General features: G+C 36.8%; 1 protein-coding gene across 1 annotated transcript in view; it reads left to right on the top strand.

Annotated features, from left to right (window-relative positions):
- LOC121378375 (piwi-like protein 1) overlaps window positions 1-16,764 on the top strand; it is a 197,766-nt gene extending 181,002 nt beyond the window's left edge. The window contains exons 20-21 of the mRNA XM_041506516.1: window positions 8,086-8,263; window positions 16,397-16,764. Coding sequence (XP_041362450.1) covers window positions 8,086-8,263; window positions 16,397-16,483 — 265 coding nt within the window. The 3' untranslated portion in view covers window positions 16,484-16,764. The remainder of the gene's footprint in view (window positions 1-8,085; window positions 8,264-16,396) is intronic.
- Window positions 16,765-17,264: the final 500 nt, after the last annotated feature.

Raw genomic sequence — 17,264 nt, forward strand, 5'->3', positions numbered from 1 at the left:
ATCTATCCATCCGTCTGTCTGTCTCACATATTTCCAGACTTCTATGTTTTTTTACAATACCTCAAGATATTCAGCTGAAATATTTTGTATAGCTTTATCATGTAAGGTTATAGATCAGGCTCAACATTCATGGGGATTTATATTGTTTTTAATTATAATTCCATAATTGAAATAAGTTCAGTAAATAAGTTAAAAAGTTGGTATTAATACATGTAGTTATATTAAATATTATAGACTTGATTTTTTTCCGCTTGATACGCCACTATAATAGCCAGGGTTGTTGCAGCACTATTCAGAACGAATGGGACTTGTTGGAAAGCATGTGGTAACCCTAACAAAACTATTACTTCCTTGAAGACTGCACTAAATTGGTATCTTGTGATAGGCTTCCCATCAACATACATAAATATTTTGGACAGGACAAACCACGTTACCCGATATTCGTGGAAGATGCACATTTGTACCACAACCTCTTTGATCAGTTTTGGAATATCACAAATTCAATGTCATACCTGAACATTTGGTCATGGCAACAGCTAGATCATTGAACAAGAATGGCCTACGCAATGCCAACGATTTTGTGTAAACTACGCAATATCAACAATGTTGTGTAAACTAACTCACTGACTCTAAAAAGGCCATACAATAAACTGCTCTAAATAACTGCAATTCGTATCCTGATGAGCATATTTTTTGTAATGCCGAATGAATTTGGAGTAGAATATCATTAGTAATTGGGATTCTAGCATCTGGTCTACCATGCATCCTCTTAAATCCTTCACTGGCTTTCCTTACTTTAAAACAAATAGTTGGGTCTGGCCACTGATGTAGTTTATGGATAAAGTTGATTCCAGATATATAAGTAGCCACCGAAGAAGGGGAAGACCCCTTATCTGAGTGATAAGCTATAAATAGTAAAACATGATCAATCGGCACGGGCCACAGTTTACTAATGTTCAACCTCTGCCTAAATTGCTCAAAGTTTTGTATTGCGTTGTAAGACGCTCGTGGCTATGCTAGCATCTAGCAATCTTCCCAGTTCAGCGGGACGACTGTCCATAGCCAGTCGGGAAATGCTGTTTTCTCGCACCCTGCATGCTTGGCCCAGTGTCAGAATTTGTCCAGCTGCAAATGTGACAAACTGTCTGTTGAAATATTGGCATGTCCTGGAATATATTCACTGACTGATTATCAGAATGAAATAATACTTTTTTATTATGCAGTCTTTTTCCCTAAATAACAATAGATACCAGAATTAGGAAAATTCCAACTCTGTAATACCGAACATAACTTGGGATCAATAAAATCATTAAACAGACTGCTGATCAGGATAAGACAAATGATGAATAACTCTAAATTCACCCGGGCTTTTCTTTGGTACCAGCCCCAAGGGAGATATTTGCAATGTAGTAATAGATCGACATTCAAATGGCCCTGCTACCCTACCCAACTCAACTTCCTTATAAATTTTGCGCTTGGCTACTGAAAGATTATTAATTAAAGAGTTCAGATTTGAAGCATCCACTGGCAATTGTGGTCTTGGGTAATTGGGAACTCATTTTGATAGCCAGCACCATTGTCCATTGCTTTTTTGTGTTTATTATGGTTAAACGGTGTGTTGTTGGCGGCTGTAGCAATACAAAAGCTGATATATTTAGTCTTCACACATTTCCTAGTAATGTTGCTGTTAGAAAGTTGTGTGTGTATTTGATTAAAACAATGTGGAAAGACTGAACAGGAAGAAAATGCCTGAGACTCTTGCAACAGCAGTGGACACTTTATAGTCCGACCCACAGGGAACGCCTTTTTTCGTACTATGAAATTTACTACAAGTTATTTATTTCTGAGCCGATTGATTTTTAAATTGCACAGAAAAATAGTATTTTTTTGTTATTTCCAAAACACATTTACTTTTCTTGTTACATCAGACAAAACTGAAATGTATAGTAAAAACCATTTTTATAGAATTATGGGACAGACTATAGTTTCGATTCATTCAAAGTGGCTTGTCGGCTTAAGCAAGATATGGGAATACCATGTGTTATGGCTTAAAAAAGATGCCGTACCAACACTTTTTCTGTGACACAAAACAAGTGGCGATACGCCAACGCCATCCACACCGAAACAACCTAGTGGTGCATATCGCCATCGTCCAAAACTGCGTTATGCTTCCAACTCCGGTCAGTTTGTTTTCTCATGCACAGTTCGTGCAATCAACATCCACTTTGTTGTCGTCTGCATCTCGTTCATTTGTGAGGTTTTTCTTTACAGTTAGAGAACATTTTCATTAACAATAAAGTTCAGACAAGTAAGTATCTATAGCCTAGTCCTTCACATCCTACAAAAATGTTTTTTGTAAATAATTTCAGTTTGGTTTTACATAAGAAGAAAAGTAAAAGTGTTTTGGAAATAACAAAAAAATACTATTTTTGTATGCAACTTAGAAAACAATTGGCTCAGAAATAAATAACTTATAAATTCCACAGTATGAAAAAACAATAAATGAGACAAGACTATAAATACATTAAACTAATTTTTAGGGCTGGGTACCGCGAAAAAAAAGTACCAAGGTATACCGCGTTTTTTTGTAATGTACTACGGAGCTTTATCGACAGCACAAAAGTGCCATCGGTGATGCTCGCTACCTATGCAATTTATATCTCAACAACAGCAATTGCTGTTGGTGCCGCCGTTAAGTTCGAGCCCTGCTCAGATATTATCAATGTAATGGTATTTAACGTCAAATAGGATCATTGTTGTATTAGAGCCGTAATCTTTTCCTACCTGGTAGTAGGCAGAAATTCTGTGTATTCGTTATCTCTGACTGAGAGAGAGTGGCTGTAACTGTTCAAATGTCCGTCCATCTCTAGAACAGCATAGGCCTTCTTGGGCTAACCACTTATGATGGAATGAGTGACAATCGGACATTTGGGACATACATTTTAAGCTAAGTTTACTAGCACACATATTTCAAAATTATTTATAAATCATTGTTTTGTGTTTTCAACTAGCTATTACTACCTACGTTAATACATTAAAGTTTAAACTGTGTTGCCGTGACATAGTGTTTATGACGACAACAAAAAATAATAATAATAAAATTAAAAAATATATATTTTAGTAATAAAAAATAGTGTTCTACGTAACACTGCTCAGTACACTCACCCACCACCTGTAATGCTTCAAAACGTTTGGACATACACCCACCCACCCCTCCAGCGTTACATAATATTTGAATGGCCCTTGATGTCTAGGACGGGCTGTAGCCCAGTGGTAAAACACTCGGTCGAACATGTGGTAGGTCTAGGATTGATCCCAGTTGGTGCCACATTGGGTTATTTCTCATTTGTGTATGTGCACCACGACTGGTATAGCAAAGTTCGTGGTATGTCCTACTAATGAGAAAATGTAGTGGGTTTCCTCTCTAAGACTACATATAAACTACCAAACGTTTGACATTTAGTAGCCGATAAAAAATTTAACCTGTGCCACCCTACTAGAGGCTCTATATGCAATGCAATATGTTTTGAACAGTATTTCATATTATTTCATCACATTTTGTAACTTTACAAGAAGCAGTTCACTATTGAATAGTAGACTGGTCACCCGGACATGCAAATGGCACTTATTCATACCACGAGGCATATCTGTCGGACAAAATTGATTGAAAGTATGTTTGGTGACTAAAAATCAACATTAAAAAACTTTCTCGATTTGTTCAAATGTCCAATATCGCGCATGTGTTGCAAACAACAAACTCATCATCTACCGTATTTTTGTTAGTGGCAACGTTTTGAGATTCTAGATACTTTGGGAAATTCCGTTATTTTTTCAAAGATTTGTTAATAGAACACAAACAGTCGTTAACATTCCTCGAAATTATATATTTTATTTCATATTTTATCGTCCACGGAAAGTCCCGAAGTATACCGGTACAGTATAAAACGTACCACGACAGAAAAAAATACCAGTATACCGGTAATACCGCACACCTCTACTAATTTTACTATACCTTCCCACAGAGAACACCTTTTTAATATTATGGAATTTACTACAAGTTCTGAGTCCATTGTTTTTAAAATTGCACACAAAAATAGTGGGGTTTTTTGTTATTTTCAAAACACTTTTACTTTTCTTCTTACGTCAAACTGCCCTTGGCCGTGAAGGCGTCCCAGTACTTACCAGCCTGTAGACCGATGGCCTAACCACGACGCCACTGAGGCCGGTATCAACTACCGTATATCTTCGCCTGTAAGTCGATCTCGGTTATAAATATTGAAGTATTTCTTATTTTCAGCACATGAGAACAATAATGTACGATATTTGAACAAAAGAAAATTATTTTACAAACTTTGGTTTTCACGTTTTGTACATCGCAAACAAGTAACATAGCATCAAAATGAAATATTCCCTTAGTAGATAGTGAAAGCTGTTTGGCTGTTACCGTATGGCACTGTATAGCATGGTTTTGTGCACAGACAACAACTTTATTTCTAAACACTGACAACAGATCACTACAATAAACTGAAAGTATCAGTTAATCACATGTTTTGCCACCATATTAATACATGTAAGGAGGATAACTCTGGAAAGTACACTGGTTTTTATGTATGTCCCTATTGCTCTAGTGAACTGCAGATATCAGTCTAAGCTGTTTTAAGGGAAAGCTCAGTAATATTCATGAAGGTAATCACCCACAAAACATTGTTGGAACAACCATTAATGCCAGTGACCAGATTTAAAAATAAACTCAGGCAACAGGTAGTTAGTATTGTTTACATTTTTGCTATTGGTGATGACTGTTATTTTAACTAAGTGGACTGTTCTCTTGGCATGTGAGTGAGATCGCACGCCTTTTTGCATAACCAAAACCGTTCTAATGCCAAAAAAAAAAAGTTATAAAAAATAAATGTGTCAAATTAACATATTTGAGTATAAATACAGGGCATTCTTCAACAATAAAACTTGTAAAATAATCCCCAAAACGGTAATATTTTTGGGTGAAATTTTTTTACCCTCTTATAAGTCGACCCCCCCAAGTTTAAAATTATTTTTGGGTGAAAAAAATTCGACTCATAGGCGAAGATATACGGTATTGAATAGTCTATCCTGAGTTTGCTATTATTGCAAGATGTTTCCAATAAATAGTAATCTGGTCGTTGAAGGCTAAAAAGTGGTAAATATGCCAAGTGACATTACATGTGACGTCAGTTAACCAGTGCACAGCAATCTGAAATAACAATCGTATTCAAGTCTATATAAGTATGTCACAAACATCGGCATGTCATAAAATGTCACTGTACAGCCTAACCATAATCAATATAGTTTATAAAGTGGCAATTTAATCAAACATTTTCGTGTATGATTGGCAGCCACTGTGACATATTCCTTTTTAATAATTAAAACAACTTATACTGGAAATTTCTTGCTTACAATATTTATGAATATCTGTATACATGTATTTAATGTATTTTAGTCCAGTCAAATTAACTGAAAAAAGTGGTCAACCCACAAGTAATGGATTTTAATTTTTTTTAATCTGAAATACCTCGTTTACAACGTATCAAGGTGTAGTCAAGTGGGAAAATACATAAAATTGCTTGTACAGTGTTAACTGGCAAAACCGGACCCTGATTATCCAGGATTCCTGTCTACATCGGCCATATTGTTTGGTCCCGAATTTACATGTATATAGCCTGTGCTTTAAAATCCTTTAAAAACCGAATCCTGTGTACTATGGATACTGGATCGATTTTCCTCCCCAAAAGCTTAATTTCTTTGTTAAATAACCTTGACAAACCGTAATAACAACAAACTCAGCTCACCACCTGGCCGGTGACCCTATTTCTGTGCTTTAAAAATAAATTTGCATTAAAATGTTTGTTGTTTGTGTGTTTTTTTATAGATAGATATATATTAAATTATTACTGGAAATTCTATTAAAGTTATTACTCGGAATACATCGGGCACTTTTCAAGGTGTAAACGAAATTGGTCGAGATGTTCTGAATCTTTCCGATGTAAATGAAGGGAAGTAACTTTAACATGTTATGAGTTTCTAAAACAAATTCACAAAAGTGAATCTTCTAAAAACCGGATCCTGTCGAAACCGGACATATTCAAAGGTACTGTGGTGGTCCGGTTTTGCCAGTTTCCACTGTATTTGACCGATATAAGAAATATTGGTGTGTGTGTGTGTGTTTTATTAGGGTTAGATATAGTTTCCCAATAACTTTGTTATGAATTAACATATTTTGTTAAATTATGTATTATCTTAAAGACAATAGACTGTGCATTGATTTAAAATATAATTTTGTAACAAAAATTAATCTATGTTATAACAATATTGCCATAGTTATCTCCCATTCGGCAAATCCACAATTTCACAAATCTTTACATTAAAATCTGTTAATTTATGTTGTCACAATATTGCTATAGGGTGTATACTACTAAATCAAATCCCATAGACGACAATAGTAACATATGTGGCTAAAACTCCTACCTGCAACGTATCAACCGACATAAATGCCACGGATATAAATACTACCACCCCTTACACTTGAAGTGAATCAGAAAAAATTGGGGGTCAAGCTGCTCGTTTCTGAGATAACGGGTAGCGTCTATGACTACCCTAGTTCCGCACAAAATTCGAGTACTTTTTTTTTTACAGGTACCCTATACATGTTTCAAGCACAAGGACTACTTAACACATTGGTACTAGATGAAATAAAATTGCATTTTGTTTTTACCCAGATGAAACTATTATTTTTTACAACCAACACACTCACATTTATAACCAATCACAGGACTTGTGGTGTTCACTTCTCTATCAAAAGTTGGGTGCACCTCGAACTTTGACCCAGCTGGAAGTTATTTGGTTTAGTACTACCTATAGTTATCTCCACTTCGGCAAATCCACAATTTCACAAATGAAATACATTAAAATGTTTGTCCTACAAATTATTTGGGTAAAATTATGAACTAAAAGTAATTTGAATTGTAACAGTATACATGAATAAACCATTTAAAAGCTATTGATGGTATGTTGTTGGTTATTTTGCTGATTTACATACATTTGAAATTGGTATTATTGAACATTTTGAACATAAATCTTTTTAATCACCGTCAACTGTTTTCTTTGTTTATCTGTTAATTCATTGTCCCTCATTGTCTATTAGTGTAATCTAAAATATATAATATGCAAGACTGTTTTAACGGTTTCTAATCATTCTGATCGCTCCTGTTTTTTTTATTTGTACTGCCAACCACCTTCTTTGTACTTAACTGAAGCCACAATTTGCTAGTATCTTTTTGCGCTCAGGTTCAGTCTACTACTTTACAAAAATCATGCTCAACATTGTGTACAAAGATAAATTCCATAAATACAATGGCACTGGACACCACCCTCTGTGTCAATTAACATAGAAGTGGCTATATACACAGTAATTACATGTAGGTGCAATGAACTACAGCATGGACAAGTTGGAAATCCTTATGTGTAGTGTCAATTCAGACTTCACACTTCTCAAAATGTTTGGCTGAACTCACTTAATTGACAACTGACTGTTGGACCGATGATAATGATTTCCTATTAATGTTTTAGCAAATCCTTCATAACACTTGATATTCTGCAAGTGCCAATAACACAGACATAAATGTACAAGAATTGGAAACATTTTGCCTCTCTTATGTGTGTGCAAATTATTGTTTGTTTGATAAAGTCAAAGCAAGTTCTAACAATAATTTTCCTTGGTTATGGTATATTCTTAGGTTAATTAAGGTTACTCATTAAGCAATAATTTCAAATTATAAAGAAATACAGACACTCATGAAGGAATTGGACCCAATAAGATTCTACAGTAGTATGTTTTGAAGGTTTATGGTCCAGTTAAAAAAAAATATCATGTTTTTTGTGTAGTTTTCTAGGGGTTTTCGCAATTGGATTAGTATCTTGGAGTTTAAAAAAAAAGTTAGTTCAAATGTTTGATTGTTATTAGAGAAAAATACTATCAGTAAGATAAGCCTGTAGTACCTTATAATTATAATTGTTTTAACAGACGTAACTGCTGATCTGTTTTTCCTGCAGGTATGATTTTTTCCTTGTGTCCCAACATGTGCGACAGGGTACTGTGTCACCGACTCACTATGTGATTGTCCACGACGGCGTTGGCTTACCACCAGACAAAATGCAGCGCCTTGCCTACAAGATGACTCACCTGTATTACAACTGGCCTGGTACAGTGCGTGTTCCAGCCCCTTGCCAGGTATTCTGAAAGCTTTATGGTTTTACTTTTTTGCTGTAACTTTTAATTTTCAATTCGCTGCAGGTTTAAATCCTTTGCCAGATATACTAAACCCCTTGGGGCTTTTGTTTCAAAGGACCGATCGCTCATTATCCAAATATTACAAAATACAATGTTTAACCAGTTTATTAAAAAAAAATAACATGATTTAACAGGTTTTCAATTGTATCATGAAATAAATCCTTGGAAACCTTTTTCTTTTGTACATTATATGTTCAAGTAGATTTATATCAGTTTAAATGAATAATTTTGTGGCTTAATGGAAAGTTACTTTATTGGTGAAATCATGTGTTATTGTGCAACACAATTAAATGTATCCAGTAACTTACCCTTGATATCCATGTCATAAACCATTTTATATTTTGCTTTATGAACCCAGTTAATATTTTAAAACATTTTCTTGCTATCAATGTGTCATTTGGTTTGTTTTGTTTTTTGGTAGGTTTTTTATTTCACAAGCTATACCAGTAGTCCAGTCTGTAAAATGAAATGAGCTGTCTTTTCCAGTTCTCCTCTGTCACCATAGGGGCCAGAATGTAGCTCAGTCGGTTGAGTGCTTGCTTGGGGTGCAGGATCGACCTACCTCGGTGGACCCATTCAACTGATTAGGTTTTTTCTCGTTCCAACCAGTGCACCACAATTAGACAAAGGCCATGATATGTGCTCCAGTGGTGTCGTTAAACAAAACAAACTGTCAGAGTTTGGTTTGTATAGTTGTTTCAATCTAGAGGCCACTCAGATTGTCTCAAACCTTGATAGGTTGGGCACTGCTGTAGGATGTGTTCCGTTGTTTGGTCTTCGAGTCCACAGCTGCAAGTTGGTGAAGGTTCTAGCTTGAACAATTTGGACATGTGAGCATTTAGTCTGTTGTGGTCTGTACAGAGTCGTAACAAAGTTAGTTGATCCACTTGGCTGAGAAGGTGATAATCATCCCTCACTGTTCAAGGCTGTTGTTTGGTTGCATTTCTTTTGTTCTTAGCTTGGCTAGCCTGTCTGCTTCCTCATTTCCTGGGATCCCACAGTGGGCTGGGATTCATTGTACGCCCAATTGTCTTTCTTTTGCAAGTTCTTGGATGCCTCCCAGCAAGGTGCGGAAACGTTTATAAATGGATCATTTCTTTAAAAAAAATATTGAAATGAACTGCGGTTCGCAAATTGGGAAACGGTGCACCAAACCGTGGGCCTAAAACTGCAGTTTTCGGTAACATCAAATAATCGTCCCACCCCTACTTGGAAGTCTCCTGAAGTTATTTGTGGAACAGATATGCTGATCTGTAGATTAGCTTGTTCAAAATTTCATGGCTGTGGGAGATCTGCTGGACTAAATGGAAGAGTCTGTTAGAAGGTTGGCTTCATGCTCTCTGATAAGTCTTCGACTTTGGTCAATGAAACTGCTGCGTTTGAGATAGTTCTATGTCAGACCCTCTATCCTCAGTTTCACTGGATGGTTGGGCAGCTGCGCAGGTACTTGAATTTCTCTGCCTGAACCATAATCTTGGCTTCTCTCCTCTCACTAAGTGGCTGTATTGCAGCAGTTTTTTCCATGTCATTAACAGGTGTAAACTTCATAGATCCTGTTAAGATTTGCAAAGCTTGATTTTTAACCTTGTCCAGAGTTTGCTGGTTTGTCTTTGCTGTCATTGACCAGGCTGTTGTACCGTACTCGAGATGAGGTCTTATGGTTCCTTCATAATCTCTCTTGAGGATCCTCTCATTTGTTCCCCACCTGGTTCTTGCTAGTTTCCGCATAATGGTTAGCTTGTGTCTAGATTTTGTTTCTCCTTTTTGGATGTGTGGTTTCCAGGTTTGTTTCTTGTCAAAGGTGACACCAAGGTATTTTGCTTGTTCTTCATTCTTCAGTGGAGTAATGCCAATTTTAATAATTCCCACTTTTTGCTTCAGTCTCCGCAGTTTGTGTCCATCTCTCTCTCTAGATTTAGATCTGCGGCCTTCCATCTCTAACTTTTGCTTCTTGCCTGGACTTTTTTTTTTTCCTGCTGGAGCTTCATGTTGTTCTCATGTGATGGTTGTTCTTCTGCCATTTTCCTGGCATCAGACATGTCATTAGGCAGTTCTTGTAGTTGGTTACTCCTCTTGGGATTGTCTCATGGGATGCCTTAAATTCCTTGACAGCATGGTTGATATCTCTTCCTTTGACTTGCAAATCCTTTATGAGAGTACTTGTACGATGTCTAAAGAGCAATCTAATTAAAATTAGCTCCACTGGTTAATTACTATTACCTGTGGATCAAACAGCACCCCGTTGGAGCTCATGTCCAGTTGACCTTTCATTCGACCAATCAAAACCTTGCTTGCAAAATCATGCCAATGATTTGAAAAGAGTTTGAAAACATTCGGGTTTATGCCGAGGGTATACAAAATGATTCGGGTGAATTACGAAGTATGACGGAAACTAATTCCAATATAACATTTTATATAAGATTCGTTTCAAGGCGAAACAAAAAACAAAATCTGTTTATACTAGTATACAATCCAGAGTTTATTAAGTGCACTTTTCCCCCTGTTTTTTAATGTTGAAATAGACCAACAAGTTCGCCTATTGCATAAATAGTCTCGCTCGATATTTTTAGAATTTGTATGCTCCTGAATTATGCTATAAAAGGCAAAGTGTAATTGTTCAATATTTAAATTGTTATTTATAAATGAAATGTCACCTGGACATGGGAGTCCACGCAATGCTGTTAGATCTACTGGTAGACCAGTAGAGCTAATTTTAATCAGATTGTCTAAAGAGCCTCCATTTGGCCTTCTTATAGTCCCAGCGTGGAAGTTCATGTTCATGTGGTTGTAGCCTCAGCTTTGTGAATGGCCTTTGAAGTTGCCAAAAAGTTTGTTTTAAAAACATTGGTGGTGTCTAGAGAGAGGGGTCTGCCATTGGGGCGGTAGAAATTTAGACTGTGTAATTCCTCTGTGTTTGTTTTGACCTTGATCACCAGGTATTCAGAATTTTGTATGTGTATTGCTGTCTCATAGGCATGGATGTTGTTCCTAAAGAGTGTCCGAATTTCTCCTTTGTGTCTGTCTGTTCTGTCAGATTTGAAACACTGGTAGCCTCTGATCTTGAATGCTTTGTTGGTTTGTAGATGGGTTTCTTGAATACAGCAAATGTTGATGCCTTTTTTATGTACTGTATGTTCAAGTTCTGTTTTCTTGTCAAAAACTCCCTCAGTATTCCAGTGCATTACCGTGAGAGGTTGTTTTTTCTTAATTGCTGTTGTGCGGCCAGTCTCTCTCCTCCCCCGCCCCCTGGCACAGAAAGGCAAATAGGAGGGACCTCCAGTAGTATAGGGTGGGCTCCTTCGAGGCATGGAGCCCAACGCTGCCTCATCCTGTGGGGACTTTAATGGGCGATTGTCATTTCTATTACATCTGTCTGTTGGTGTAGCCATATTACCATTTTTAGCATGGTACCATGGTTTTTTTAAGAGTGCCAGAGGTCTAGTACCTGTCTTCAGCTCTTTAGGTTTTCTGTAGAGGTTACCTCAAAAACTGTAGTCAGCAAACCACCACACCACATTTGTTTGTAAGTCAACAAGACCTTTATACCTGGGTGTAATGTCAAACTACATTACATTTTGTGCTAATTGTGATGAGGTCATATTACCAATGGAGGTGACTTTAGAACTGATTTACTACATACCAAATTAAAATGTTATTTTAGAAGTGTTATAGGATAAGTAGAATTCATTACTAATGTTTTTTAAGATGTAAAATGTCAGTTTTGTCTAGTTAATCGGTATTTGTCTCGACAAATACTGATTAACATAGACTCGGTTGATATTTTGCATATTAAAAAACACTTGTGGTTCATGAATCGTCTGTATATGAGTTTGATAGATGTATTAATAGAATTTGTAATATTTTAATACATTGGGGATTTGTGTGTTACATGGTTCTCATCCCTTTGCCGTGTGTTTAAAACTGTTAGACCTTGTTACAACGACTGTCGTTACTACAACATTTACACCATCTGACCACAAATTGTTGGGAACAAACGTACATTAATGTTATTCTGTTCCTTATACCGGAATTCACATCTTCCGACACCGGCAGAGCAAATTAGGAACAAACATGCATCCAACATCTGAAAACACTTCTTTACAACGGCATTACATAATCACAGATGGCATTACATAATCACAGATGCCGTAGCATGTTGGCAGTACACACAGTCATTTGGCATTCTTGATCTTGGCGCAAGCCGACAGTGTCACATACTGTCTGAGTTGCCGATATCGGCTAAATCTATAGACGTGTATTGGTTTTGAAAATAAGCCTTAAGACATTCAATTAAAGGATTAACTTCTATAAATCATGTCTACTAGTTTTAGTCTACTAGACTTTTGTAATCGAAGTAGGTACCAATCATAGATGTCTTTAACCAAGGAATGATTAGATTGACAGTGGATATGTGACTTGATTAATAATAATAATTTTAATAATGGTCTGTGATCTCTTCCCGTCGGTGGGCCTATCGGGCTATTTCTCATTCCAGCCAGTATACCACAACTGGTATATCAAATGCTGTGGCATGTGCTATTCTTTTCTGTGGGATGGTGCATATAAAAGATCCCTTGCTACTAATGGACAAAATGTAGCAGGTTTCCTCAAAATTACAAAATATTTTGCACCCAATAGGAGGATTCTTAATAAATCAATGTGCTCTAGTTAAACAAAACAAGTTTTTATGACTGCAATTTCGATACATGAACAAAGTTACCCAGGAACAAACGTGGTCGTTGTAACAAGGTCTGACTATGTGTGTGTGTGTGTGTGTTTGTGTGTGTAGGTTATTACCAGAGTGTTTTTTGGTATTGTCAGTATCATATATTAGGAATAAAAATTGTATTATCCGAGCCTCTGGCGAGCATAATACATTATTTTTATTCTTAATATATGATATTGACGATACGAAACACACGAGGGTAACTAAACAACAGGGTTCGCCGGATCTGGTGATGACAAATCTAACTTCTGCTTCAATAACTATATGCCAGATCTGGTGGTAGATCAACAACCCTGGCATGAACTATAAACATTTTCCAGTCAGATCGCTAGATTTCAGAATAAAACTACATTAGTAATATAATAAATAATCCTATATTATTATTACCAAATAACCTATTCTATTCATCTAAAAGAAAAACCTTGTTTGACGTAGAAATAATTGTTGATGGTTAAGAAATTACAATCTATCAGCGTATTTACTAAAAATTATACAATTTCTACCTATAAAATAATAGGGAAGGAAAAAACACGATTATATTCTTCAATATATTTTTATACTAACTTTCTCCTGAAATCTCGCCCTACTCATAGTTTTATTCTGAATTACTTCTTTTTCAGCTAAAAATTAAAACACATCTTTCCTATTCAGCGGACATTGAAGCAACTGCGCGTTAGAGATATTCAAAGACCATCCACTGATCACGTCACCAACATGACGTCATTACGTTGACATAATACTGGCGCCCTTTTAGACTCCATGTAAACACAGTGTACTTCTATCCAGTGTTGGGCGTTTGTTTATGTATCGAAACTAAATCAAATCTTATGTTTATCTTATTAATAAAACAATATTAGTTTCGTTATAAAGGCTTAGGTGGAATAATTATGTATTCATTACAATACTCATACTTTTTATACAGATATGGAAGTTAAAATTCACAACTTTTATTCCTTTTTTTATATTATTTATTCCATTATGTAAAATACTGGTATATACAATTTGTGTTTTTTTTCGCTGATTTCTTTCTTGTTTTGATTATTGTTTCGCATTCATGATTCAAAATAAAAGTATATAAACGCCACTATGAATTTTTAAAACACTACTTTGCAAATATCGCCTTTTAAATGATTTTATAATTTTAATTTGTATTCCTTTTTTCTTTTTTAATGATATTGCCTGAAATGTGGTCAATAATTGTTTTATTACATAATGTTATCCATAAAGACTCATACATTCCTGCTTTGTTTATCAGAATTCGAATACGCCAATGCTTATAATTTCCCGCAATGTGTTAAACTGATGGGATTTAGTGACGTCAGGTAATCCTGTGACGTTGTATGACACGCAGAGGAATGCCGAAATAAACAGTTAAAACATTACCAAGACAAAAATCAAATTCGAGACATTATAACCAGCAAGAGTGTCAAAATCATATTAATAGCAAAATAAAACACAAAATGTGATAAATCTGAACATACATTTATACCAAACAGTTACCATTTACCTCCAAATGCATTTTTTATTTGTAATATAAAATCCTGAGAGTACCGATTCCAACTGCATTTTGATGTATCATGTACGTTTCTAAATCTGCAAGATATTCCTTACACAATTTGATGATTACTGACCTTGTCTTTGTCATATTAGTGGAACTGAACTCGGTATGAATTAAGATGTTATCTTTTTGTTGATGGACAGCAAAGTGTTTTGTCACAAGTTTGTGGTTGTTTACAATAGAATTAACAGTTGACATTGCGTTACATTACCTACTCATATATATATATACTCTTCAAAAAAAGAAACGCAAAAGGGTACAAATGGGTTATAACTCCGATTTTATGTTTCCTACCGGTTCATGCTTTGTGAATATACGGTCATTGCATGTCCCAAACACATTCCCACGGTTACATTCGATAAAACGCAGCTACTGTACAATAAAGTTCCAAAATGTGAATATTCGCAAAAACGCAGCCACGTGCAAACCATGTCACCACTGCACGTGCGTTGTCTGCACGTGCAACATGAACACCGACAGTATAAAAGTGCAGGGTGTTCGCTTGCCTCGCCTCTGTATCTGGCCGACAGTTGACAATCCAGGACATGCCACGTCTCAGTGAACCGCAGAGAAACAATGCCATCGGCCGACTAGACGCAGGCGAATCCAGAACGGCCGTTGCCAGGGCATTCCATGTGTCCCCAAGCACCATCTCCAGACTGTGGGACCTTTACCAGCAACATGGATCAACACGTGACCTCCCTAGATCCGGTCGACCACGGGTCACTACCCCCCCCGGGCAGGACCGCTACATCCGGGTACGCCACCTTCGGGAACGATTGACTACTGCCACCTCCACAGCCGCAGCAATACCAGGTTTGCGCAGGATATCCGACCAGACCGTACGGAACCGCCTACGTGAGGTAGGAATTCGTGCCAGACGTCCAGTTCGAGGTGTCATCTTAACACCACAACACCGTCGACTCCGACTGCAGTGGTGCCAGATTCATCGACAATGGCCTCAACTGCGATGGAGACAGGTGTGGTTCAGTGACGAGTCCCGATTTCTGCTCCGACGTCATGATGGAAGATGTCGCGTGTATAGGCGTCGTGGTGAACGTTATGCGGCAAACTGCGTGCAGGAAGTGGACAGATTCGGCGGGGGTAGTGTCATGGTGTGGGCAGCCATCTCACACACTGGCAGAACTGACCTGGTCCACGTGCAGGGCAACCTGAATGCACAGGGCTACATTGACCAGATCCTCTGGCCACACATCGTTCCAGTTATGGCCAACGCCAACGCAGTGTTCCAACATGACAACGCCAGGCCTCACACAGCACGTCTCACAACGGCTTTCCTACAGAACAACAACATTAATGTCCTTCCTTGGCCATTGATATCACCGGATTTGAACCCAATTGAGAATCTATGGGACGAGTTGGACCGACGCCTCCGACAGCGACAACCACAGCCCCAGACCCTGCCCGAGCTGGCAGCAGCCTTGCAGGCCGAGTGGGCCACCATCCCCCGGGACGTCATCCGTATTCTGGTTGCTTCAATGGGCAGGCGGTGCCAGGCAGTTGTCAACACACGCGGAGGCCACACCCGGTATTGACTCCAGATGACCTTGACCTTGGTGGTGTGTCCTATCACTTACTCACAATGGACTAGAGTGAATTGTGAACAATCCTGCAACATTTGGTAATTATCGGACTCGCCATTCAATAATTAAATCAATTCTCCAAATGTTACAACAATGTGGTTTTGCGTTTCTTCTTTTGAAGAGTATATATATGGTGCAGTATTAAAAACTGAGTAATAAAGAGTAATGTTTTCTTCTTTTTTCAGTATGCTCACAAGCTGGCCTATCTTGTTGGTCAGAACATCCACAAAGAACCAAGTGACTGCCTGTCAGATCGACTTTTCTTCTTGTGAAGAATGCAAACCATCACTGTTATCTCAGGGTTCATCTAGACTTTAACAAGTACATTGTAATTAGTAGAATCTAAAAACTGACAATACTACTGCCAAAACTGGTGCTGAACACATTTCATCTACTGCTGAAAACATTTCGTGGAAGCATCATTATTTTGTAATGTGGTTTGGTTTATTCTGTTGGACGTATATGACTAACCTCATCACAGTGATATATCTAGTAATAAAATAAATGGATTATTAATAAAGATTGGAATTATGGCATTCCAGGTTGTATTCTGTTACTTTTAAATGTGTCATTTGTTACAGTAATGTCTTCCACATTAACAATGTGGCCTAATTTACCATTCCATAGTCATTTATTTGAATTCATATCTGTCAGGTAGTTTTTGAAAGTGGTTTTAATTTTTACATTAAAAAAACAACTGAGATGTGTATCACAAAAACCAAACAAAAAAAACCCCATTATTTTAATTAGAATTAAAACTTGACTGATCTGAATGTTCACTACTATTTTAATATTAGTTATCAATAGCTATCAGGATGAAACCAAATCCTATAATTTATATTAAAAGAAAGTTAATTTTTAACCAGTAGAAAGTTTAATATTTATTTTCGCATGCCAGTTCGCACACAAACACACACACATGAACACACTCCTGCATATAAATAGAATTATGACAATATCAGTGTGTCAAATGCTTTTTAAAAAAAAGGTTATTATTACTTATTTATTTTATTATTTTCAAGTTCACATTTGTTAACCATAAAATATATTGTC

The sequence above is a fragment of the Gigantopelta aegis genome, chromosome 8 (genome assembly GCF_016097555.1).
Source record: "Gigantopelta aegis isolate Gae_Host chromosome 8, Gae_host_genome, whole genome shotgun sequence".
NCBI lineage: Eukaryota > Metazoa > Mollusca > Gastropoda > Neomphalida > Peltospiridae > Gigantopelta > Gigantopelta aegis.